This window comes from Vicugna pacos, chromosome 2 (assembly GCF_048564905.1).
Source record: "Vicugna pacos chromosome 2, VicPac4, whole genome shotgun sequence".
NCBI lineage: Eukaryota > Metazoa > Chordata > Mammalia > Artiodactyla > Camelidae > Vicugna > Vicugna pacos.
The window spans coordinates 67,784,280-67,809,319 of record NC_132988.1 but is presented as its reverse complement, the minus strand read 5'-3'; the positions used below and the strand labels follow the sequence as shown (position 1 = coordinate 67,809,319).

Below are 25,040 nucleotides of genomic sequence, written 5' to 3'. Positions count from 1 at the left end.
CGAAGCAGTAGCAGCAGGGCCACATTTATGGCAGGACGCAGCCCTGACTCGGAACCTGGGGCTCGGCGCACAGCAGCAGCTCCAGTCACACAGATGGCAAGGCCAGGTGGCAACTCCATCAGGGAGAGCAGGTTACAGGAGGGATGGGGCCCCAAGGGTCAGCTCACACCACAGCGACATTTCCAGCCTCAGGAAAGACGCAGAAGCAGGGACTCTGGGCAGCTCTGTCAGCTGGAATCCGTGTTGGTGAAGATATTGGAAGTCCTCGGTGTCAAAGGCCACAAACACCTCGGGTGGAGAGGCTTGCTGGGGTCCTCCTGGTCTCTTTTTCCCCAGGGGGTGAAATGCCTCCAGGGCATCTCTGCTGTGACAGGCTGCTCTGAACCAGGGGATGAGGCGAGGTAGCTAAAGTCTTTCCTCTGCTTTTCTACATGGCCATCCTCAGTTTTGTACTCTGCAGGGATTCTGCTGCTTCTTCATTGTAGTCCAGACATTTCCCAAAGTAACTTACACCGGTTTGTAGTTATTCATTTATCATTTTTGTTGTTTTTGCGGGTCTTAAAGTGCTGGGGCCTCCTAATCCTCCATCGTGCTGATGTCACCGTATCTCTAACTCTGTGTCAAGGAGACTGCAGACACGAGAGCCCCTCACTTCCTATCGCTTTACATTAGTCTTATTACTTACATAATACAATTGATTCACAGGTGTACAGTCATCGACATTTACAGGGGTGATAACACTGGCAATATAATATAAAACAAACTGTATAATCGTGGATTTTTCTACACTTTGCCCTTTCACTTGATTTCCATGGCTGCTGACTACTCATTAAATGTGTTTACTTATGGTGTGGGAGTTATACTTTAACTTCTTGATTGATTTCTCCTTGGATATAAGCATGAGCAATAGCAAAAGGATAGAGAAATTTTCAAGTTTTGCATGTGAACAAGATGTCCATGAAATGGCTCTCACTTCTGCTGCTGCTGCAGCTGAACTGCTACTTTAGCTCTGGGAGTTGCAGGAAGGTGCTGGTGTGGCCAGTGGAATACAGTCATTGGATTAATATGAAGACAATTCTGGATGAACTTGTCACGAGGGGTCATGAGGTGACTGTCCTGATATCTTCAGCTTCAATTTTTATTGATCCCAATACACAATCCGCTATTAAATTTGAGATTTTTCCAACACTTTTAACTAAAGATGATTTTAAGTATATTTTCAAGCATTTGCTTGATAAATGGATTAATTTTGCAAAAGAGTCATCTTGGACTTACTTTTCAACAGTGCAAAGTGTATTTTGGGAATATTCTGATATTCTTATCACAGGCTGTAAAGATCTTGTTTCGAACAAGAAACTTATGACAAAACTACATGAATCAAGGTTTGACATCGTTCTTGCAGATGCCATTGGGCCCTGTGGTGAGCTGCTGGCTGAGATCCTTCAAATCCCGTTAGTGTATAGTCTCCGCTTCTCTCCAGGCTTTTCGCTGGAGAAGTATGGTGGAAAACTTCCACTCCCACCATCCTACGTACCGGTTATCATGTCAGAATTAGGTGATCAAATGACATTCATGGAGAGGGTGAAAAATATGATGTACGTACTTTATTTTGACTTTTGGTTCCAGACATTTAATGAGAAGAAGTGGAATCAGTTTTACAGTGAAGTACTAGGTAAGTCATGTTTTCAGTTGGTGGCATAAATTCCTAACTTTTCCAATGACTTTGAAGATGAAATCATATAAATAAAACATCACAGAAATTTGGGTTTTATAAGTGAAATGATAAAATGAAAGTATAAAATGTTTCATCAATTTCATAATAATTATGGAAAAATTAATTCATGGGGTAGGCCTATTACTAGCGCAGGACACTCCAGGAGTCATAAACCATAAATTGAAGCACCTAAGACATCTCCAAAAAACTAAGTATTCATCTTACTAAACTTTTTTTTAACTTTAAAAAGGTGACTAGACACCTCCTAAAATGTCTTCTTAAAAAAAATGTAGACTTAAGAGCTATGCACATATTTGTAGCATAGGTAACTAGGTGGCATTTAGAAATTGTTTCTACTTGTGTAGCTCAGTTTCCACATTATAGTATAGTATAGTATAGTCACAAAAAAATATATTTGCTTTATCAAAATACAGCCACTTTCAGACATCTTTGACTACATCATTCCAAGCTCCATTTCACATATTGCTTAATATATGCACATGGCAATATTCTCATTTGGCTTAACGTTTGTTCTTTTTGTCTTTGTTTTTTCCTTTCAGGAAGACCCACTACATTATTGGAGACAGTTGGGAAAGCTGACATGTGGCTCATTCGAACCTTTTGGGATTTTGAATTCCCTCACCCACTGCTACCAAATTTTGAATTTGTAGGAGGCCTCCACTGCAGACCTGCTAAACCTTTGCCTATGGTAACATGTTCCTATTTATTTTGTTTTCCTTACTTTGCATTTTCAGGGGAATACTTATGCATTCTTTATTTACAATGGTTAACACAGCAGAGAAATTGGGAAGCCGGATAAAATGACTTGTCAATTAGAAACTCGTATTTCTATACTAGCACAAGTATGTGAAATTTATTATCATTACAGAATAAATTGGGACACCTGGAGGACTTATATTATTTTAAATTACAGCCTTCATTATTCAACACATAATAAAGCATCAGTCATAAAAATAATTATAAAGGGAGTCGTCTGTACCAGTAGTGAGTGCTCATATGCAGAGAAATGATATAGACACAGTTTCTGCCACCTGACAGTCTACTGGAAAGACAGAATACAGGCAAGTTGTAAACACTGTGTGAAGAGTGTTATATTAAGGCAAGACCACAATGCTAAGGAAACATTCACAGAATTCATAGACAGTATCTCTGATTCTTTGATAATTAAGATCAGATCTGAAGATATGCAGGAATAAGCAGAAGGGGTAGGTCAGGGGTGGAGGAAGATACAAAAGACAGCCAGGGAGAGTAGTTAGTGACAGTTCCCAAGAAGTCCAAGTTTAGTCTGAACAGGAAGAGGCTGAGTAAAGAGACAGATGGTGCTGGAGAATTAAGCTGGAGAAGACATTCTAAGGAGTGTGAAGCATCTAATAGGGGCATTCGGGAAAAAATTAAGAGTGTTAAGAAAGGGAGAGGTACAATCACATTTAAAGAAAAACACAGGATATAGTCACTGGGTTGGATTATGAAGGGGTAAGTGTCGAAAGGGAGACCATTTCACAGGTTTGCTGAGAGATACAGGCAACAATGATGGAAAACTAGACTACAACGTTCACAGAGACATGATCATACTGACTCATATTAACAGCATGAATCTCATACAGTTGTAGTGGGGAAAAAAGTTGTTAGTACACGTGAAACATCCAAAACGTCTCGCATATATTCACCGATCCAGAAGAAATATTAACTATTGTCTTTATTGTTATTTTGTTACTATTACACTATCAATAATCCAACATGGGCCAGCCACCTGGATCTAAATCATAATTGAATAGGAACTGATTTTCCAACACATCAAGATTATATGCTCTATCAAAGTCCTAGAGAGTAGATAGCCCATGGAGTGCATTAAAAATAAATTTTAAAAGATTTTTAATCAAAAAATTGAAGTTAATAACAGCATATACTAAATTTATTAAAAACTGAATTTAAATAAAATATAATTTAATACACTTAACTTAAAAATCTTAAATGTTGAGAATTTTTTAATGTTTTGGACAATCAGATGAGCAAGATGACAAGCTAAAAACTTTTTATAAGGGTTGAGGCTCTTCACGAGGGACCATTCCTCAAAAATACAAATGTATGCCCCTACAATTTCTGCACCAAATCCAACATTTCCTTGCTTCCACAACAGCGTTTAAACCATTCCTCTAAAATCCTGGAGTTTTACATCTTATAGCACAGAAGATATAAATTAGTCTATTACAACAGGTGTTTTCTGCCTAAACTAAGCCTACAGAAAACCTCAGCACAGCTCCCTTAAGGAACACGGGTCTCAACATTGTAGCTGCTGACAGAATGAGCAGACAGAAAATGTACACTGCGTATATAAGCCCATTAATTCTGCACACAAACAGTAATGACCAAATAATGTCTACCACTTAAATACAAAAACTACCCATAGTTTCAAATTAAAAAATTCTCTTCAGTTTATAAGATACTATTCCTTATGAACGAAAGCAAGAAGCTAATCTGTTTTAAAGTGACATGCTGTTTTAAATTGATTCAAGATATAAATAAGAAGCAAGCAATCTTTAGCAAACTATTTTGTGATCTCTTAGGAGATCCTTTTTTGATTACTCCTTATTGGTGAAAAAGAAACATTTCTTTTTCAACTGTCATGCACAGTATCTCATTTGTTTACAAACTGTTTTGGTATTCAGTGGTAAACTGTCACAGCATCCAAAGGCTGAAATAAAATTAGTGAAAATTATATCTAACTCCATTTTTTAAAGATATCCCCATTCTCCTTTCAAGCAAGTCACAGTGTTAGTAGGAGAGAAAGTAAGGACCAAAGAAGGACAAATAGAGAGATGAATAGTAATACAATGATATTAGTAATAGTAGGTGTTGTTATTAACTTGCAAAACAAGAGTTGAATCCAAGAGGATGTCTGCAAACTACTAACTTTCAAACTACTAACTTTTCCGTTAATTATTCCTTCAAACTACTAACTTTTCCATTAATTATGAGGTTCTCAGAAAATTACTGAGGAACATTATGATACCTGATCTTATATTTAAGTCTTTGATCCATTCTGATTTAATTTTTTGAGAGGTCTAAAATAGGGGTCTCATCATTTTTTTTTCCATGTACTTATCCAGTTTTCTTAGAAGAAAAGAAGAGACTACCATTTCCCCAATGGGTGGTGTTCTCACCCTTGTTGAATATTAGTTGACTATATATGCAGGCATTTAATTTGGGACTCTGTATTCTTTTTCATTTGTCAATCTATTTCTCTATTTTTAGGGCAGTACCATACTGTTAAATACTACAACTTTGTAGTAATACTTTGATATTGGTAGGTGTGAGGCCTTTGGCTTTGGGTAGTGTGGATATTGTAGCAATATTAATTCTTCTGATCCATGAACACTGTATGACTTTCCTTTTTGTGTGTGTTTTCTTCACTTCTTTCAACAAAATCTTGTAATTATTACTGAACAGATTTTTCACTTCATTGGCTAAAATTATTTCCAGTTATTTTATTGTTTTTGATGCTATGTTGAATGAAATAATTTTTCATATATTTCATTATTAACAGAAAAGCAACTGACTTCTGTATGTTGAATTTATGTTATATCCTGCAACTTTACAGAATTTGTTCATTAGTTAAAGCTTTTCGTTGACTCTTTGGGATTTTCCATACAAAAAAAATCATCTGCAAAAAAATGAAAATTTTACTTCTTCCTTTCTCATTTGGATGTCTTTAATTTCTTTATCTTACCTGGATGCTGTAAGCTGGGAGTTTTCGGACTATGTTGACTGGAAGTGTGAGAGTGGGAACCCTTGCCTTTTCCTGATCTTAGAGAAAAACATTTCAAATTTTCACTGTTCACTACAATGTTAGATTTGGGTTTGTCATATGTGGCCTTTATTTTGTTGAAAAATATTCCTTCTATATACCCAACATGGTCAGGTTTTTTATCTTAAAGGGACTTTGTATCTTGTCAAATTCTCTTCCTACAGCTATTGAGATGATCAACTTATTTTATCTTTCATTCTGTTAATGCAATGTATTTCATTTATTGATTTCAGCATGTTGAAACTTCCTTGCATCTTACAGGTAAATTACACTGGGTCATGGTATATATTACTATTAATGTGTTCTAGAACTTAGCTAGCAGACATTGTGTTGAGAATTTTTTAATCTATATTCATTCTCGATATTGGCGTATACCTTCCTTTACTTGTAATGTCCTTATCTACTTGGTATCTCCATATACTGGCTTTGAAGAATGAATTTTGAAGTGTTCTCTCCCGCCTGTAAGTTTTTTCTGGAAAAGTTTTTCAAGGACTGGCATTAAATATTCTTTAAATGTTTGATAGAATTTATCAGTGAAGTGATCTGGTGCTGGGGTTTTCTGTGTTCAGAGTTTTGTAATTACTGATTCAATATCTTAACTCATTTTGACTGTTCAGATTTTGTAATTCTCTCTGATTCAGTCATTATTGATTTCTTGTTTCTACAAATGTAGCCATTCTTCTTGGTTATGTATTTTCTTGCCATAGAATTCTTTATAGAAATCTCTTATGATCCAGTGAATTTCTGGAGTCTCAGTTGTAATGTCTTCTCTTTCATTTCGAATTTCATCTATTTGAGTTTTCTTCCTTCCTTAGTCTAGCTAAAGGTTGTCATCAGTTTCTCTTTTTGAACACGCAGAGAAAGAAAAAGTCTGTATTATACTTCTTCTGTGTGAAATCTAAAAAAGGCAATCATATAAACTGAAAGCAGTATGGTGATTACCAAGGGCTAGAGGGTGGGAGAAAAGGAGAGATGTTATTTAAGGGTATGAACTTGCATCTCATAGTAAATTAGCCCTAGAGATTTAAGGTAAAGGATAGTGAGTATAGACAACAATATATTCTAATCATCAAACTTGCTAATAGACTAGACCTTAATTATTCCAACCACAAAAGAAAAATCATAATCATCTGACATGACAGAGGTGCAACCTACCACCAAGATGGCAATCCTATTACAATCTGTAAGTGTATCAAATCAGTAAGTTATACAACTGAAATAATGTTATACCTCTAACATATTTCATCATTAAAAAATATTTTACAAATTTTAAAGTAAGGATATCCCTAGACAGAGGGTAGAATATATCTTATTTCAATTTAATAATTTTTCATATTTTTAATACTTTAATGTCATGAGCTTATATTATTTTCATACAGATGTCAGACAATGAGAATAACCAGTCCACAACAGTGATTAACTTTTAAATAGAGGATGTATTACAATAATATGATAGGGATGCATCTCCTATAGGAGAGATGAGGCAGCTTTGGGGAGCAAGCCAATGAGGGAAAAACAAAGAACACAGGTAACCTTAAATGCTGGGACAGGTCACTGGAAATACACACATTACCTAGATGCACCATGAGAGTCATAAGGAAGTTCAGAGACATTAATAGCAAAACTGATCATCAGGATGAAATTATACTTTTGAAGAATGATCTACACGGTATAGTCCACAAAGTTAAAGTTTGTAAAAAATTGCCTATTTTCTTGTTCCTATTAAAAACAGTTTTGAAAACAACTTTAAAATAGGCTTCTATTCTTTAGCACAGGGAACTATAGTCAATATCTGGTAATAATCTATAATGAAAAAGAATATAAAAAGGAATGTGTGTGTGTATATATGTGTGTATATATATTACATATATATATAAATTAATACCAATGCTGTACACCAGAAATTAACACAGCATTGTAAACTGACTATACTTCTATAAAAAAAGTTTTATGACACTAATCATGATCATAAACTATACATTTTAAATGGAAGGATGGGGTCAGAATTTTCCAGAAAGAAAAGAATAATGAATGTAAAAAAGAAGAAAGGCATTTCAAAAAGAGGAGTATAGGTTTCATCAGATAATCAGGAAAATTTTGCTCCTCTACATTTTTTTTGTTTTACAGAATATTGAACAATGTGGAATTATTCTAGTGCAGAAAGTAAAATTTTTTAAATTAGGGTCAAGGAGTACAAGACAAAATAATTCTGAAAGAATTCCAATCAAATACAGCTTCACCAGGAGCCTCATTTAGTTTGACATGAACTACTCACAGGTGACCAGATCTCTGCTACAGAAAGCCTGGTGTACCTCTCCCACTGTGGGGCAGGTGCTCCCTGGGGGATTTAGGGAGGTGATGATGAGGGTCCCTCACAGCCACTTACACATAGTACATTCTACTGTGACAACAAATATACAACATGATTTCAGAGCAGAGGGTGTCCTATGGAAACAAACCCAGCAGTATGGTCACTCAGAAATGCAACTACACAAGCATATCTCTTGGTTATTAATAGGACACACGGGGCTCTTTCACAGAAACTCTAAACTATAACACCAGACTCCTCAATGTCAGTGACTAATAATTTAGAGACAGATCTGGGGAACTTCTGAGTAACTTTAAGTTAAGGTTTGAGGATTACAGATCTGTGAGAAGGATAAAGTCATTCAAATCCTAACTTTTTCTTAGTGATTATAGTCAGGGAAATGAAATACTAATGACTACTCTAAAATAATTCCCTAGAAAGTGCCTGGAATAAACAAATGATTTAGGATAACTATAATAAGAAAGAATTAAAGGTGAGTTAAGATCCTGCTGTGTGACCTCCTTCCAAGGATCTATGTTAGTACTTAATAACATGACTGATGAAGAGTCTAACACTGTTAACCAGTGTGTCCTCCTCACTACTGTGTACTGCCTCTATCTCATTTTTGCTTATACACACACCCACACACATTTGCACAAGTACATGTAATAGAAGACACTGACCTCAAATCACACATCTCCTTCATCCCTGAGGTCCATTTTTAAAAAGCCATTATTTAAAACTTTTGAGGAATTTCCTCAAAAAATATAAAATAGAGTCACCATATGGTCCAGCTATTTCTCTTCTGGCTGTGTATCCAAAAGAATTGAACCTAGAATCCCAAATAGCTATTTGTTCACCATAATCTTGAAAGCACTATTCACAAGAGACAAGGAACCGAAGCAACTCAGGTGTACATGAACAGAAAACACAAACAACAAAATACGGAATACACAAACACTGGGTTATTACTTAGTCGTTAAAAGGAGATTCTGACACATGACACAACATGGATGAACTTCAGGATAAGGGCATAAGTCAGTCATAAAAAGACAAGTACTATACAACTCAATGTATATGAGGTATCTAGACTAATCAAATTTGTAGAAACACAGAGTAGAATGATGATTCCCAGGGGCTGGGATCAAAGAGGAAAATGGAGTTTTTAATGGGCACAGACTTCCAGTTTTACAAGATGAAAAAGTTCTGCAGATTGGTTCTGCAATGCAAATATACTTAACATTTCTGAACTACAGACTTAGGAATGACTAAGATGGTAAACTGCATCTTGTGTATATTTTACCTTTTTTTTTTTCAAAAAGCTACTACCATAATAATTCCTGACTATAACAGATTTTTTCTCTTCAGCTGTTTGTAGTAATCTTTCAATAATGTTTGCTACACTGTTGCTCATTTGTAATGGAGAATATTCTTTTTTGACAGGAAATGGAAGAGTTTGTCCAGAGCTCAGGAGAAGATGGTATCGTGGTGTTTACTTTGGGGTCAATTGTCACTAACATAACAGAAGAAAGAGCCAATGTGATTGCATCAGCCCTTGCCCAGATTCCACAAAAGGTAGATAAAGCAGCATAATAGTGGACAACTATACAATGAGACCATTAAATTCTGTAAAAAGTTGGATTACATATTCTGTAAGAAAGGTAAATTATTATGATAGCTCCAATGTATCTCAAGTATTTAAAAATCAAAATATACATAGCAGGTCCTACAATAATACAGAGAGTATCTTTGACAATGATTTTTGGATTCACATTGTAATCAAATAAATGTATTTAAGAGATGCAGTGTGAAATCTGATATTATAATGGTATGTGGGCAGGTAGAAAAATCACCAAATTCTGCCTTGTCATTGTTCCTTTTCTTTGAAGGATTCCTGAGGACATAGTACACATACAGAAGTTCTCAGGAGTTAAATTTTAACAGAAATTGTACTAGCACAGTAATGTTGAACAATAGTGATCAAAGTCAGAAATATGCCATGCAGTTTGTGCTTGCCAGGTAATCCTGGGCCCCATCACTTCCTCTAAATTTTGCAACAGACCCATTCAGTGTGCTTTTCAGGGTGTTATTCAGAGAAAGGTTGGTCAGGGCTCCCCAAGCTGCCTCCAGACACCCATCCAGCCACCATGATTTAGACAAAGACAAACATCAGCCTGCCCTGGGTGAATGAGCCCTGCCAAAGCCTAAAGCAGGAAGATGAAAGAGAAAGGATGGAGATGGGGGCTTGCCCTTAAGATGGATCCTATGCATTATAAGGTGGACCTTAATGAACTCTGCTTCCAGCCTATCAGGTTACTCCTCCTGACTGAGGAGGGAGAAGGGCAAGAGTCAAACATAAGGAAGACTGGCATGGAAAAGATTCTGCTGCCTCCTTCTCCATATTATATAGTAACTTATTCTCTAGTAAATAAAATACACCTGGGATCCTTTGTTATTTACGAACTACTTTTTACTTTACTATCCGATATTGTGGTCTTCTCACAAACACCTATGCTAATTTTTTGTTGAGAACTTAGTCATTTCATTCACATAGCAAACAGAAATGAAACACCAGTTAAATTATAATCCAGCTTATGAGAATTGCTTGGAAGTCCAAAATAGGTATCTTATTTTGGTATTGAGTATAAAAACCACATTAACCACTGCTGTCAATGCATTGTGCTTCACTGTTGAAGTGTTCGGGGTCAGTTGAATAAATTTTAGTATCCCTATTTTGGAGCTTTTTCAACAGCCTTATTGTTACTTGTAAATTATCAACATGCTCCTCTTTTCTAAACTTAAAAATTTTCAAAGCTACTAATAGTGGCAATAATCTGGATTTATGTCAAAAAATAATAATTGTCTTTTTTTTTGGAAGAGGTGCTTAACAATTTGTAATCTAAAAGAAGTTATACCTCCTAACCAGCGTTAATTATCTTATCATTAATAAATTATAAATAAGCAGAAATATTTCTCTTAAGTGACCAACTGCAGGCATTTTCCTTTTACTAAATCAAAAGATGTAAAACTCTGATAAAAAAAAGTTATATTAATGACTGGATACAAGTAAACTCCATTTTATGAGTGAAAAAGAAACAAACCAGTGGATACCAAAATTGAAAATGAGTGCTAGTATATAAAATAAATCAAAACAAATGTGAAGATTATTAGTAATTGCCCACTGTTTTAATTCACTAGAATCAAGAATACCTAACAATCTCCCAAATACTTGAATTTGTCATTGAGAAGTCTGTCAATGACATCACGCGTGAAATGTCATGGTTCATTCCATACCTGATTGAACATAAAAATAAGTACACAGAACGTGGGTATTCCTATTGATGTCAGTGCATTACTAGTCATCTCTACTTAGGATTTCCAGTCCTCATTTCCTGACCTGTCATACGGAAGGCATTTAACTGGGTGTCTTTTCATCTCTGTAGAATTCTAACGTGCTATAACTTTGAACTCATGAATGAGCAATTTACTTCACCCTAACAGGTTCTTTGGAGATACGATGGCAAGAAACCAGATACCTTAGGACCCAATACTCGGCTGTACAAGTGGATCCCCCAGAACGACCTTCTTGGTAAGACTTGGGAGTACAAATGTTGGAAACAAGAGTAACAGCTGAGGGAGTGACAGCACTGGGACAGGAAACCAACTTACCCAGAACTTATTCAAGCATGCAAAAAGAACACTGTGAATCTTCATTGTTCTCTCTTACCCTGGAGGAAAACAAATAAAATAAAACGGTTGGCTTTTTTTAACACCATTATTATGGTACGATTCCTGTACAGTAAACTACACGTTTTTCGGATGTACAATTTGATGAATTTTGATAGAGGTATACACCAATAAAACATCCACCACAATCAAGATGGCCAACATTTCAATCACTCTCCAAGAGGTGCAAATTTCCAATTCCCAACTTACCCTTTTCCACCCACTTTACCCCTAGTAATAATAAGTTTCTTGTCTATGTAACAGTTGGCTTTTTATTAAAGAGTCACATCTCTTATGGACAGAATCTTTATTTTGCTTGTAATTACTTCTCACAGTAAAATTATCAAGAAATTCCTGGATTATTGCTTTGCCTGTATTCTCTCCTTACATCTATCTTTTCCCATCTTACGGGAATTTTAAATGCCCCTGAAATACAGCAGATCCTTTTTATTACCAGTGACTCCCCAAGTTCTATAGGAAAATACTTCAGAATTGTTTTCATGAAGTCATAACACATTTCATGATAAAATGTAGCTTTTCCTTCCTCTGGTCTGTGTCGCGACCATGATCTTTCCTGTTGCCTGACACCCTTCCTATCAGACTAAATGTCTATTTCCTTAAGAGACTATATTTTTGACATACCCTCACCCATTTTTAGCTCATGTGGTTTCTTTTACCCAGAATGTTCTTTCCATTTGTTCACCTGACAATCTGGAGTACATTTGTGAATTCAACTCACACAGCACTCCTTTCATGAAGGCTTCACTTCCCTCTCCAGCAGACTGAGTGGCTTCCTCATCTGAGTTCTGAAAGCAGTTGAAAGGCAGTTTCATGTGTACAATCATCTGTTATCGAAAGGACACTGCTTCTTTCACTGCCTTGTAATGGCCAGTTCTCATTTTATTTCTAACTATAATTAACCATTTTACTGAAATTCACTCAATCCTAGGTCATCCAAAAACCAAAGCTTTTATAACTCATGGTGGAACCAACGGCATTTATGAGGCCATCTACCACGGGATCCCTATGGTGGGCATTCCTCTGTTTGCTGATCAACCTGATAACATCGCTCACCTGATGGCCAAGGGGGCAGCTGTCAGGCTGGACTTCAATAAAATGTCAACAACAGATTTGCTCAATGCACTGAAGCAAGTCATTAATAATCCTTCGTGAGTATACATGTATATTTTTCTACTACATACTCTGTCTAGAGAAGTTCTAATAGGGAGGCCAGGGAGGTAGCAATGTATCTTCACATAAACACAATGCAGAGTTAGAGTTGCACAGGGCTTTGAATAGTCTACAATAGCCTACTGGGAGTGTCACATAAAGTTTGTTTTCAGTAGTTTTAGTGGAATGCTTCTTCAGAAGTTTAAGGAAAATGGAGAAATTTTGAAAGAGCTAATCATCAGAATGAGAAGAGTCACTGAAATGGTAACATAGGGATTAAGAGGATTTATATGTAAATATTTTCTCCCTTTGCGTTATTCTCCCATTGCTATTATTACCAACACATTCTCAAAATGTTTTCTTTATAAAGTCATTATGAAACAAAAGGGAGAAAATACATACAATAGTTATGATAATAATAGTAATAATATTACCAAAATTCATGTAAATCCTCAAATGATTCGGAAACCAAATATTATCTCTTTGAAACAGAAATATACCAACATATGTCTTATAAATACACAAAAACAAGTAAAACCAAAAGAACTAAGAATATACCTACATTCATAAGTAGTATCTAAGTAGTCACTATTGGGTAAATTAGAAAGATTTAGTTGTTTCCATTTATCAGGGATGGGATCAAAATATTAGCAGACTTTCAGATGCAGAAAAAAAGCTATACAACACCAGTGAAGTGGGAGGGGAAACATAAGGGTGGCGGATTGTAGGAGATACAAACTTTGGATGCAATATGCGCTCAAATATGTTATGAGCAACAATGGGAATACAGCCAAAATTTGTAGTAACTGTTTAATGTAAAATTGCAACCCTGTGGAATACTTACACCACTTTCAATTTTTAATAATGTAAAGCTGGTGTCAAAAATGAAGATAATTTATTAGCTATATATACAGAATGTTTGCTACATGCTACACATTGTATTAAGTCCTTTGCACATATTAAGTACCTTCTTCATAGTAGTGTTTCCCTATTGCATTACAAAAATGTCACATACGTGTCTCCTCTGAAAAACCCAAGGCTTCTCCTGTGCTTTATACAGAACACGAAGAGATTTTACCTCCTTGTTATTGTTTCAGTGCCATGCTACAGCACTTTGTGATTTAGAGTTTGTGAGCCATATCTCTTTATTCCTCCCTTCCTCCTTGTCTGTTAGTCCATAGTCATTTCAACACTAGAAACAAATGCAACTGCAATGCCAGAAAGTGAAATGTTGAGCACTCGCCAGATTCTAAAATCACTCACAAGAAAAACACCACCAATACTAGCAAACGTTTATTAAGAGTCTACTGTATGCCAGGAATATTTAAGAATCGATATATTATTCCTCCAAATAATCAGATCAGATACCATTCCTATCCATCCTATTTATCAGTGAAAAACTGAGGAAAGAAGAATAATAAAGCAGGCATCAAGGCAAATGTCAGAGTGAGATTCAAAACAAGGCAATCACTTCCAACTTTTAACAACCACTTCACTAATAGAAGATAAATACCAGTTCATGCTCAATACCAACTGCTCACCAGCCGCAGCTGGACATGTCTCTGAATCTCAACATGGATTTTCCTCCTATCTCTGGATTATGATAGTATTTTAAAACTTGTCCAACAGGTCTATTAACAATTCCTTACTAGACAGTACAAACTTTGAACAGTCAAATCATGTACATCTTTTCTGTTGTTCTTTTTTATTCACGTCAGGACGTAATTCATTCCATTCTTTTGGCTACAAATACCTGTCCTATTCTATTTTCTCTCTTCTCCATAGCTTGAAATTCTATGCATTCAACAAATTCTAGCACATAAGCTAAGATCTCTATAATCATCTCCGAGAAAAATAATCTATTTTTCTTCCACTTGATGTGGCACTCATTTTTACCATATGCATGAAAATTCCACACATGTATCTTTCTTAGTTTATTGTAAAAATTGATGTCTATTTGCTTTTCCTTCAGCTACAAACAGAACGCTATGAGGTTATCAACCATTCAACACGATCAACCTATGAAGCCCCTGGACCGAGCAGTCTTCTGGATCGAGTTTGTCATGCGCCACAAAGGAGCCAAGCACCTGCGGCCAGCCGCCCACGACCTCACCTGGTACCAGTACCACTCTCTGGATGTGATTGGGTTCCTGCTGGCCTGTGTGGCAGCTGCTCTCTTTGTCATCACAAAATGTTGTCTCTTTTGCTGCCAGAAGTTTCCTATAGCAGGAAAGAAGGAAAAAAGGGAGTAGCTCTATCTGAGGCCTGAAGCAGGAACACCCCATACATGGACCTCTTCCAGTTAATTCCAGCAAGAAGGAGTTATGATGAGGTTCCTGTCCTCCTGGGACAAAAGGACTTTTCACAATTTAGCATCAAAGACCAAAATTTGCTTTCAAGGGATTTTCGTCCTGCTTCAGAGTTAGAAATACGTCATGCCAAGAGAAAAGCTGCTGAGATATTAAATACAAATAAAACTATAAGGGTACATATTGAAATTGATTATTTTAATTCAAAAGTTACACTGAAAGCAAATCATTAAGTGCAACTTTATTTCCCATGGTACGCATAGACACAAGAACAAAAACAAACCTACTCACAGTATCCATTTTATTTTGCAAATACTTATAAGATTTTCACATTCTTTTGGTGCAGAATTTTGTAGTTTTATTACTACAGAAACTGTTCAATAATTAGAATTGTGTAAATGATTCACCCTTCCATTTCATTTGTGAGACCACTAACACTTCTTGGTTTTTACTGTGCATCCAGCCTCAGAATCACTTCTTACCTAAAGCCATGGCAAGTCATTTACGTTTATGCAGGTTAAGTCATGTCCCAGTAAAATGTCTGTGGAATTAGGAATACAGCAACTGCTACCTGCTTCCTATTATAAAACTGAGCTATTTGTGAAAAGCCTTGATATATGACTGAGTTTTCTTTTTCTCCCTAACTTTAAAAATATTCACCTGATCTCTTTTACTCCCATATTCACTCAGCCTTTGGTAATAAGATTTAACTTCTCTACTGTAAGAAAATATTTAACTTGTACTCTAAAGGGACTTACTGAATTTTCATTCTCTCCAAATATACCTGAATATATCTATATGTGCTATTTATATCTATATCTGTATATATACTTACAAAACAAGACACAGCATCACTTACCTACTTGCAGATATGGTATGAAATTTAATGTGTTCATTGAACACACACTGAAATAATGGTTTTTATTCTATGGTACCACATTTTAGATCATGTGTGTCAATCTTTAATCTCTTTCCTCATTAGCCTATTTTCCCATCCTTCCCATAAACATTCAATACGTCATCATGACAAAAAAATAATACAGACATCATTTTCTTTAAACCTAGGCCCACCATGACTGACATAATCAGGAACAATGAGCAGGATACAGAAATTACATATATTTTATGGAAAACTGGTAAATCAAATGAAAGCAATCTGAAGGCACTCCTGAAAACTGCGTGTCCTGAAAGGACTTTATATCAAAGTGGTCCAGGTGATGAAATGCATACTTGTCTTATTGGTCAAAACCACCACCCAATAAATTGTATTCCATTGTGTATATATGCTACATCTTCTTTATCCATTCATCTATTGATGTGCACTTAGGATGCTTCCATGTCTTGGCAATTATAAAAAATACTGCTGTTTATAGTGAGGAGTAGGCATCTTTTTGAATTAATGTTTTCATTTTTCTCAGGTCTATGCCCAGAAGTGGAATTGCTGGGCCATATGGTGGTTCTGTTTTGGGTTTTTGAGAAACCTCCATATTGTTTTCCATGGTGGCTGCACCACTTTACATTTCCACCCACAGTGGACAGGGATTCTCTTTTCTCCACATCCTTGCCAATATTTGTTATTTGTGTGCTTTTTGACGGTGGCCATTCTGACAGATGTAAGATGGTGTCTCACTGTGATTGTGATTTGCATTTCCCTGATATTGGTGATGTTTCATGCTCCTGTTGGCCATCTGCATTTCCTCTTTTGGAAAAATGTCTGTTCAATTCTTCTGCCCATATTTTAAATGAGTTGTTTGCTTTTTTAACTGAAGTACAGTTGATTTAAAATGTTGTATTAGCTTCTGGTGTCCAGCATGGATGAGCTTGGAGGGCATTATACTAAGTGAAATAAGTCAGACAGAGAAAAACAAATACTGTAAGATACCACATACATGTGGAATCTAAAAAAATACAACAAACTAGTGAATAGAACAGAAAAGAAACAGACTCACAGATGTAGAGAAGGAACCAGTGGTTACCAGTGGGGAGAGGGTAGGGGGTGGGAAAAGACAGAGGTGAAGGATTAAGAGGTACAAACTATCAGGTATAAAATAAGCTATAAGGATGTATTGTACAACATGGGGAATATAGCCAATATTTTATAATAACTAGAATACAACTTTTAAAAGTTGTGAACCACTATATTATATACCTGTAACATAACATTGTACATCAACTGTACTTCAATTTTAAAAATCTATTGTAAAATAAATACACAAATAAAGTTAAAGAAAAAAAAACACTGAAATCATATGACAAATATTCTCCAGCCTAAGACATAATTTATTTTAAAACAAATTAAACTATGGATGCTTGGGCAATTACAGGAAAAATTTACCACAGAAGTTTCCATACAAACCCTGTACATAACTGACACATTTTTAAAGAAAAATAGAACTAATATGGTGCCATATAGATAATATTGTTAAATCATGCATATAGTCTTAAATCATTTTTCTCTAATCTATCCTGCAACATAGTAACTAAAAAAGGATTGGTAGTCATTGCACAGTGAGAACTACTACAAATCTCCAATGAAAACAAACAAGTCCAACATGAAAATAAGTGAAGGATACGAACAGCAAATTCACAGAAGTGAAGTAGCTAACTACATACAAACCCTCAATTTGTCAAAAAACACAATACCTGTAAAGCGCAATAAAGCAAAGCACAGTGAAACAAGATATGTCTGTATCGCAAAGCCGAATTTGGAGCTGAGACTCAATAAACTGACAACTGGTAAAGCAGACACTATTTCAAACGTCTCATTTGTTAGCATCCCTTACGTTTTTGCATCCTTACTGCATCATGGTAAAATTCAGGTGAATAAGAGGCATGGCTTTCTTTTAAAATGAAGTTTGTGAAAGTGGAGACAGACAGAGCTGACAAAGGGGAACTTAAGAGTAGGCTCCTCTGGGTCGGCAGCCCCGCGGTTGGCCACTTTCCTGATCTCCAAATGTATAATGGAATAGACATACTAGCAGGCTGGACTCTTGCCTTACGTAATAGCTAGCTCAGTCTTGGTTAGGGTCATCCATTCTGTTACTCCTGAAGGCATATATAATGTGCCACTCCAAAATATACCACTTTGACATATGACTTTTTATTAAAGTTACTTAACAAACAGCTGGTGCAAGGATATTCTGAGCCTCCATTATTGCCCTAAGAGCAGGATATCAAACTCCCATGTGCAGCTGCCCTCCCTATACCAGGAGAGAAGAAGCCATCCTTATCAACAGAGAGAGGGAACTCTGGGCTGAGAAGGCTTATAAACAAACTTTGTTACTTCACGAATTTGCAATCTGTTGGGCTGCATTATGCAGGCCTGCAAGGCCTGTATTTGCCCAACTTCAAGACTGAAGAAAGAGCTCGGAGTTGGCGACAGAGATATCAATGGCTCAATGGATAGGGGGATCTTAACATGTTGGAAGCAAGGTCCTGGAGTGACACCCCACTGTGTGCAGCAGACAGAGAGCAGGACACGGACACAGTCTTTGCTCAGGGGGGCAGGAGAAGGTTACCAGTTACAAAGGTTCGCTCATTGGTTACCAGGAAAATCAACAGAGGGGCACACCCCTCATCACCTCTTTGATAAGCTATCAGGGTGGCTTGAGTTAGACCAATCATTAGCTGGGGTCTGGCCCAAGTATGTAGGCAGGTCAGACAGGTGAGTAGGGTGTAGGTGAAGCAGGCGCTGCCTGAGCAGGGAATGTACAGAGAGCAAGAGAAAAGTCACCTTGAGTGTCCTGACCAGACAGTACCTCAAGCCCAAACCCCTTTATCTTGTCAACTCTTCACAAATGTATTGCTTCTTTGTCTAAAAGGTATAAAAGCTGCATGCTTTGGTCACTTCTTTGAATCTCATATTTTTACAGGATCTCATACGTACAAAACTAACTTTTCCCTTGTTAATTTGTTTTATGGCAATTTAAGTATTAAGTCAGCCAATGAAACAAGGAGAGAAGGAAAAAGTTTTCCTCTCCAACAGGCCCACGTGTAGCTTTTATCTCTGTACCCATCACCAACCAGTCTGTTCAGACATCCATCAAAGCAGCACTAGAGTGCCAGTTATTTGGTGCCTGGTCTATGGTGAATATTAAATCAAATAATCCAAAATATATGGAAATATAGTATTTCATTGATTTAACTGGTAAATCTCTAATTATGAATATGAATGGTCACCTTTTTATATGTCTGTTTTTGTTTTTTGTCCATTCCAGGTTTTTTTTTTTTCATGTACTGCACTCCTTTTCCATTGTGGAATTTTTCTACTGACTCTTCTTTGGTTTAGAGAAGTTACAAAAAGTCAATTTGTCATTTATAAAAAAATCTAGAATTCCAGAGCCATGGATGACAGTGGCTGAGAGTGACTGGCAAAGAAATAATATCCATGAAGTCAAATAAACTGGTAGAAGTTAATCAGAAATTCGAGGTCAGGTTGATCAATCATGAGGACATGCAGACTGCAGGAGTCAGGACTGTGAGGCCAATTGGCACCCTTCAACTTCCAACAACCCCCATTCCTAGGCTCCCAGGTGTCCACCTGCAAATCCCTCAAAAGTGAAAGTACGTTCTTCTCTGACGTGTGTTTGCCTAGCAGCATTAATAGCCTTAGGAAATGGGCTACTCTCATAATAGCTTGGGCTGGTTTGTTTTGACCCACGTATCCTTTTCAGAGTCATAAATCTCACTGCCCCTTCATGGACCCTAACTTCCTCACTTCGTCTACAACCAATCAGAAACTTGTGCATGAGCTGATTACACAGCCCCCAACCCATTGTGTTCACTAACCCCTCCCCATAAAGGACCCTAAGCTTTCACCATCAGGGCACACACAGGCACCTCTCGTCTGTCTGGCCCACTGCTGTCTGTGGCAGCGTACCAAATAAACTCCTTTACTATTCTCCTCCTTCGTCTCTCGTAAATTCTTACACCACCTGCTCACTGTCCCACCGGATTCCACAACATTTTGGTGGCCTGTACAGAGACGGGATATCTCTCTTCTCCCTTCTTTCTACTGGGGCTCTCCCTGGATTGATCAGAAGCTCCTAGACATTTCTCTGCGCCAGACTCCCTTGGGAGTGCGGAGGGTTGGAGAGCGTTTAGGACATCACATTGTCAGGAAAGGCTTCCCTGCAGGCTTTGTTCTCTAGGCAGGGATACTCCTTCCCTCTCTCTCTCTGCTTTGTCTGTCTCATACTCTCCTGCCTTTTCCTAGAGTTCGGGACTTCCCCAAAGTCTCACCAGTGACTGGTGGGCTCTGGCTGGGCTACTCTCAGCAAGCCCTGAAACGCAGTCTGACAAATGGGACTGGATGTTTAGCCCCCCCAGGCGAATGCAAATCTCACTCCATACTCCATCCCTGGGTCAGAAAGGACTCTCTCATTGGAGAAGGCACACATAAGGACTAGTCATCCAGTGCCCTGAGACACCCAGGACCCTGTCTCCTGGTTGGCCCCAGACCCGTACAAGGTGGGGATGACTCAGTGTGTCACAGCACTTGGAGCCCCCTCATAGGCAGCACACCATCTGGCCCAATACCCACGTCATCTTCCCTCTCTTCTTACTCCCTTCCCTCCCTTCTTACTCCCTTCCCTCCACCTTTCCCTTGTTCTGGCCTTGGCTACCGAAACACTTCTTAGTTCTGGGGCCTGACCCATTTGGTACACCTCTGTGTCTTCTCTCCACTTTTTGTGAATCACACCTGCAGACTGGCTAAGCCTCCTGTCTTTGACCATCATGTGCCAGACAGAAGCCTCAATTTGGTGAGTCTCCCTGTCCTTTCTTCTGTTTCTAACGTTTCCGTAGGCCCCTACTGCTACAGGCTTCTCTTTTCTGATATGATGCCCCAGATTACGGGTTTGATAGTCCCTTTGTGGGTGTTTTCTTTTCTCCTCCTCTAATCACTATAGTGATAGGGCAGGTCTTCTCAATCCCCCAGGACTCACCTTTGGGCTGCATTTTAAAGAACTGCCATTAAGTTTGATCCCCAGACATTAAAGAAAAGATGTCTTGTCTTTCTCTCTACCACCTGGCCATAGTACCAACTCCCAGATCAGGAGACTTGGCCCCTTCACAGGACTCTAAACTATAACACCATTTATCAGTTTGATCTCTTCTGTCACAAGTTGAACAAACAGTCTTAGGTCCCCTATGTTCATGCCTTTATGGCCATCTCCCAAGATTCAGATCTCTGTAAAAATTGCTGCATGTCTCTTTCCCAATACTTGGAGGCATCATCACCCTCTGGCTCACCAGCATCTAACAGCAACCAGATATTCTAGATGACCCTTTACTTTCCCAGGTTCCTAACAATAATCAATTCCCTTCTCTGTACCCTTCATTGCATCCAATGGCCTCTAACTCAGGGACTTCTTCAGATTCTTATTTCTCCTCCCCGATCCCTCCTTGCTATTAGAATCCCTTCTCCCCACCACATACTAGAGCAGGTGTTATTTTTGACACAACAGGACCAGCATCCCCAGTCAAGACTGATATTCCAGAAGCCTCAAAGCAAGAGAATCTGTTACCCTTTCTTGAGGTTGCTAATGGCAAAGTGGGCACGATTCAGGTCCACGTCCCTTTCCCTCTGCCAAGTCTCCCACAAATACAGGCCAAATTAGGCTCTTTTAGCCAGAACCCTTCTCACTTCATACAGGAATTTCAGGCCCTCACCACAGCCTTTGATCTGACCTGGCAGGACATATTTGTTATTTTCACCACCTGTTACACATGAAGAAAAAACTCACATTTGGTCCTCGGCTCAGAGCTGGGCTGACAAGGTCCATGCTCATGCCACCCAAAATCCTAGATCTAGAGGTTCATCTAGGTCTGGGAAGGAAGCAGTCCCTGACTCAGATCCCCAGTGGTCTTATCAAGAGAGGACACCAGGAGAGAATACCATAATCACATGATTATTTGTTTAATAGAAAGGATGAAGGTCACTTTTAAGCCTGTTAATTATACCAGACTGAGGGAAATTACCTAAGGACCAGATGAAAATCCAGCCCTTTTTCATTCCTGGTTGGCAGAGGCAATGACAAAATATACAAATCTTGACCCAGAAAACACAGAGGACCTTCCATTCTTGCAGTCCATTTCATTAGCCAAGTCACACCCGACAGTATACATAAACTTCAGTGGCTTGAACAGGGACCACAAACTCCTTTTCCTGTCCTACTAGACACAGTCTTTAAGGTTTTCAATAACTGGGAGGAAATATCGTGGGCTGAACAGGCAAAAAGGACAAAGAAAGAGACAAGCAGCAGGCTAAATACATGGCAGCCACTATTGCCCACTCCCTGCCAGGTTCAACTCAACCGAGGCCCTATGGGACACCGGCCCCCAAGAAAGAGCCTACGTCTCTTGGGCCCTCTCCTGTTTGGTCCCAGTGCCAACAACGAGGACATACCAGCCAAGACCGGAGGTCTCCGCAGGGCCACGCCCCATCTGCAAGAAGAAGGGACACTGCAGACGGGACTGTCCCTCTCTCCCTCGTAGGAGAGGGCCATCCTCACTCCAGACCCCCTCGCCACGGCTTAAGCCTGTGGCTGGCCAGCAGATACCCTTGACCCTGCTCCTCAATCATGAAGAGCCCTACGAAGACGGCGGTGATTACAATTCTATCCTTGACTGAAGGGCCCCAGAGGCTGTGCAGGCTCCCATGCTTTCTACCTCAATGGCAGAGCCCTGGGTGATCTTGGATGTGGCAGGCAGTAAGGCTGAATTCTTAGCTGACACAGGAGCCACGCACTCTGCCTTAATTTCTCTGCTCCAGTCTTTTAGTACTCAAGCCTCCTCACCAGTACAGACAACCAACCATAAACAAGCCACTTTATTGCACCATTAGTCTGTACACTAGGAAAATTGTTTTTACACATGCTTTCCTTGTTCTTTCTCAATGTCCCACTCCCTTGTTAGGCAGAGATATTATGACTAAGCTCCAAGCAAAGGGCCACTTGCCAGAGCACGTTTGCCCTCTACTGGCCTCACTCATTCCTCTACAGCAGGCTTCACAGGCTCTCCAGGCTCTCCCTCCTGCTGTTTATTTACAAGTGCTCCAGAAGGCTGGGACATAGCTACTCCAGGGAGAGCTCTTTTTGCAAAACCTGTAAAAGTCCAATTAAAAGATCTTATTTCCTTTCCCAGAAAGCTTCAGTATCTTCTAAAATTAGAAGCCCATAGGGGCTTGCAATTTCTAACAACAAAATTCTATCAGCTGGTCTATTAAACCCCTGCAACTCTCTGTGTAACACACCCATTCTAGCCAGATGGAGCATTTAGAATGGTTCAAGATCTTAGGGCTATCAATGAGGCTGTAATTCCTGTCCATCCCATTGTGCCAAACCCCTACACTCTTTGGGGACAAATTCCAGCTGAGACCTCCTGGTACACAGTGTTGGATCTTAAAGACATCTTTTTCTGTACCCTTGTTCACCTTGACTCTTAATTCCTGTGCCTTCAAATGCATAATCTGGAAACCCAAGTTCCCCAACAACTAACCTGGATAGTTCTGCCCAAGGGGACTCAGGGATAGCCCTCACTTGCTTGGATCTTTCCACTTTGTAATTCGCTGCAGGCAGTGCCTTGTTTCAATACATAGATGACTTGCTGATACACAGCCCTGAGAAGGAATCCTCAAATTCTAACCTTATCATGGTGTTACAAAAATTGGCCTCCAATGGATATAAAGTTTCTCCCTCTAAGGCCCAAATAACTGCACAGGAAGTATAATTCCTCAGACTCATATTAACCACAGTAACCAAAAGTCTGCCAACTCAGAGGAGACAATCTTAGATATGGGAGTTACCCACAACCAAGCAACAGTTGTGTTCTTTCTTGGGCATGCCAGGGTTTTGCAGAACTTAGATACCCCGATTTGACCTCATAACCTAAATCCCTTTATGAGGCCTTATGAGGATCAGAAAATGAGCCCTCAGAATATACCCCAGAAATGAACCAGGCCTTGACAACTCTTAAAGAAGCTCTTACAACAGCCTCAGCCCTGGCCCTGCCAAACTTACAAAAGGTTTTCTTCTTATTCATATGTGAAAAGCAAGGTGTCGCCTTGGGGGTCCTTATCCAAGCCTTGGGACCCTCTCAGCACCCAGTAGCCTAATTATCCAAAAATCTGGATCCTGTGTCTCAAGGATGGCCCCTTTGCCTCAGAGCATTGGCATCTACAGCTTTTATAGGTAGAAGCAGCATCTAAATTAACCTTGGGACAGGGGATGACCATTTATACCCCCACCAAGTTTTAGACATCCAAAACCCCCAAGCATTTCACTGTATTTCAGACAGCCAAATGACTAAATACCAAACTCTATTTTTAGAAACCCCCGAACTCAACATTAGACCATGTCAGGCCCTTAACCCTGCTCCCCTACTTCCTAACCCCAACTCTAACTCCTTTTTGGAACATTCCTGTCTCTAAATGCTAGAAGTGACCTGCACAGCCAAGCAGGACCTTCCAGATACACCCACTGAAGATTCCAGATGACACACGGTTTACTGACGGCAGTAGTTTTATTTTAAATGGAGTAAGGCTGTCAGGCTACGCAGCAGTAAGGCTCACAGAGGTTACAGAATCGGGGCCGCTTCCATGGGGCTCCACCTCAGCTCAAAAGGCAGAATTCAGAGCTTTACAACTTGGAGCTGATAGGAGACTAAATCTTTACACAGACTCGTCCTATGCTTTTCATGTGCCATCTGGCGAGAACGAGGTCTCCTCACAGCGCAAAATACTCCAATAAAACACGCCCCAGAAATCGTGGCTTTACAAAAAGCCATCGTGCTCCCCCGACGAGTGGTAATAATTCATCGTCAAGCACACCAAAAGGGACACGGCGAAATCCCCCAAGGAAACAGGGCAGATAAACAGTCTAGGGAAGCAGCAAAACTCCCCACACAGGCAGCCCTGGTCCAGCCTTTACACGTCTCACTCCACATCACACCGAGGAAGAAATCCAAAAGGCAACAGGGATAGGCTTC

At 38.8% G+C, this 25,040-nt stretch overlaps 1 protein-coding gene and 1 long non-coding RNA gene across 6 annotated transcripts in view; one reads left to right on the top strand and one right to left on the bottom strand.

Annotated features, from left to right (window-relative positions):
* The window catches only part of LOC140686715 (uncharacterized), a 63,432-nt gene that overhangs the window by 37,240 nt on the left and 1,152 nt on the right, over positions 1-25,040 (bottom strand). Inside the window, exons 2-3 of the long non-coding RNA XR_012060531.1 lie at positions 14,858-14,964; positions 11,518-11,576 (exon numbers count right to left, since the gene is read on the bottom strand). This is a non-coding gene — a long non-coding RNA (uncharacterized lncRNA). The remainder of the gene's footprint in view (positions 1-11,517; positions 11,577-14,857; positions 14,965-25,040) is intronic.
* On the top strand, positions 949-14,996 carry LOC102535025 (UDP-glucuronosyltransferase 2B31-like). Of its 5 annotated transcripts, XM_072940909.1 has the most exons (7): positions 952-1,259; positions 1,611-1,672; positions 2,275-2,423; positions 9,292-9,423; positions 11,350-11,437; positions 12,524-12,743; positions 14,717-14,996. In XM_072940909.1, the coding sequence occupies exons 1-7, from the start codon at positions 952-954 to the stop codon at positions 14,994-14,996; spliced, it is 1,239 nt and encodes a 412-aa protein (XP_072797010.1). The 5 variants fall into 5 exon arrangements, with proteins under 5 accessions (XP_072797013.1, XP_072797010.1, XP_072797004.1 ...); XM_072940912.1 differs by having other exon boundaries at positions 949-1,672; XM_072940903.1 differs by lacking the exon at positions 1,611-1,672 and having other exon boundaries at positions 952-1,420.

Bases quoted from the DNA above. Each gene is read 5' to 3' on its own strand.
- LOC102535025 (XM_072940912.1), top strand. From the start codon at position 952: ATGTCCATGAAATGGCTCTCACTTCTGCTGCTGCTGCAGCTGAACTGC. The intron at 2,424-9,291 runs GTAACATGTTCC...CTTTTTTGACAG, and splicing joins CTGCTAAACCTTTGCCTATG to GAAATGGAAGAGTTTGTCCA. The intron at 12,744-14,716 runs GTGAGTATACAT...CTTTTCCTTCAG, and splicing joins CAAGTCATTAATAATCCTTC to CTACAAACAGAACGCTATGA.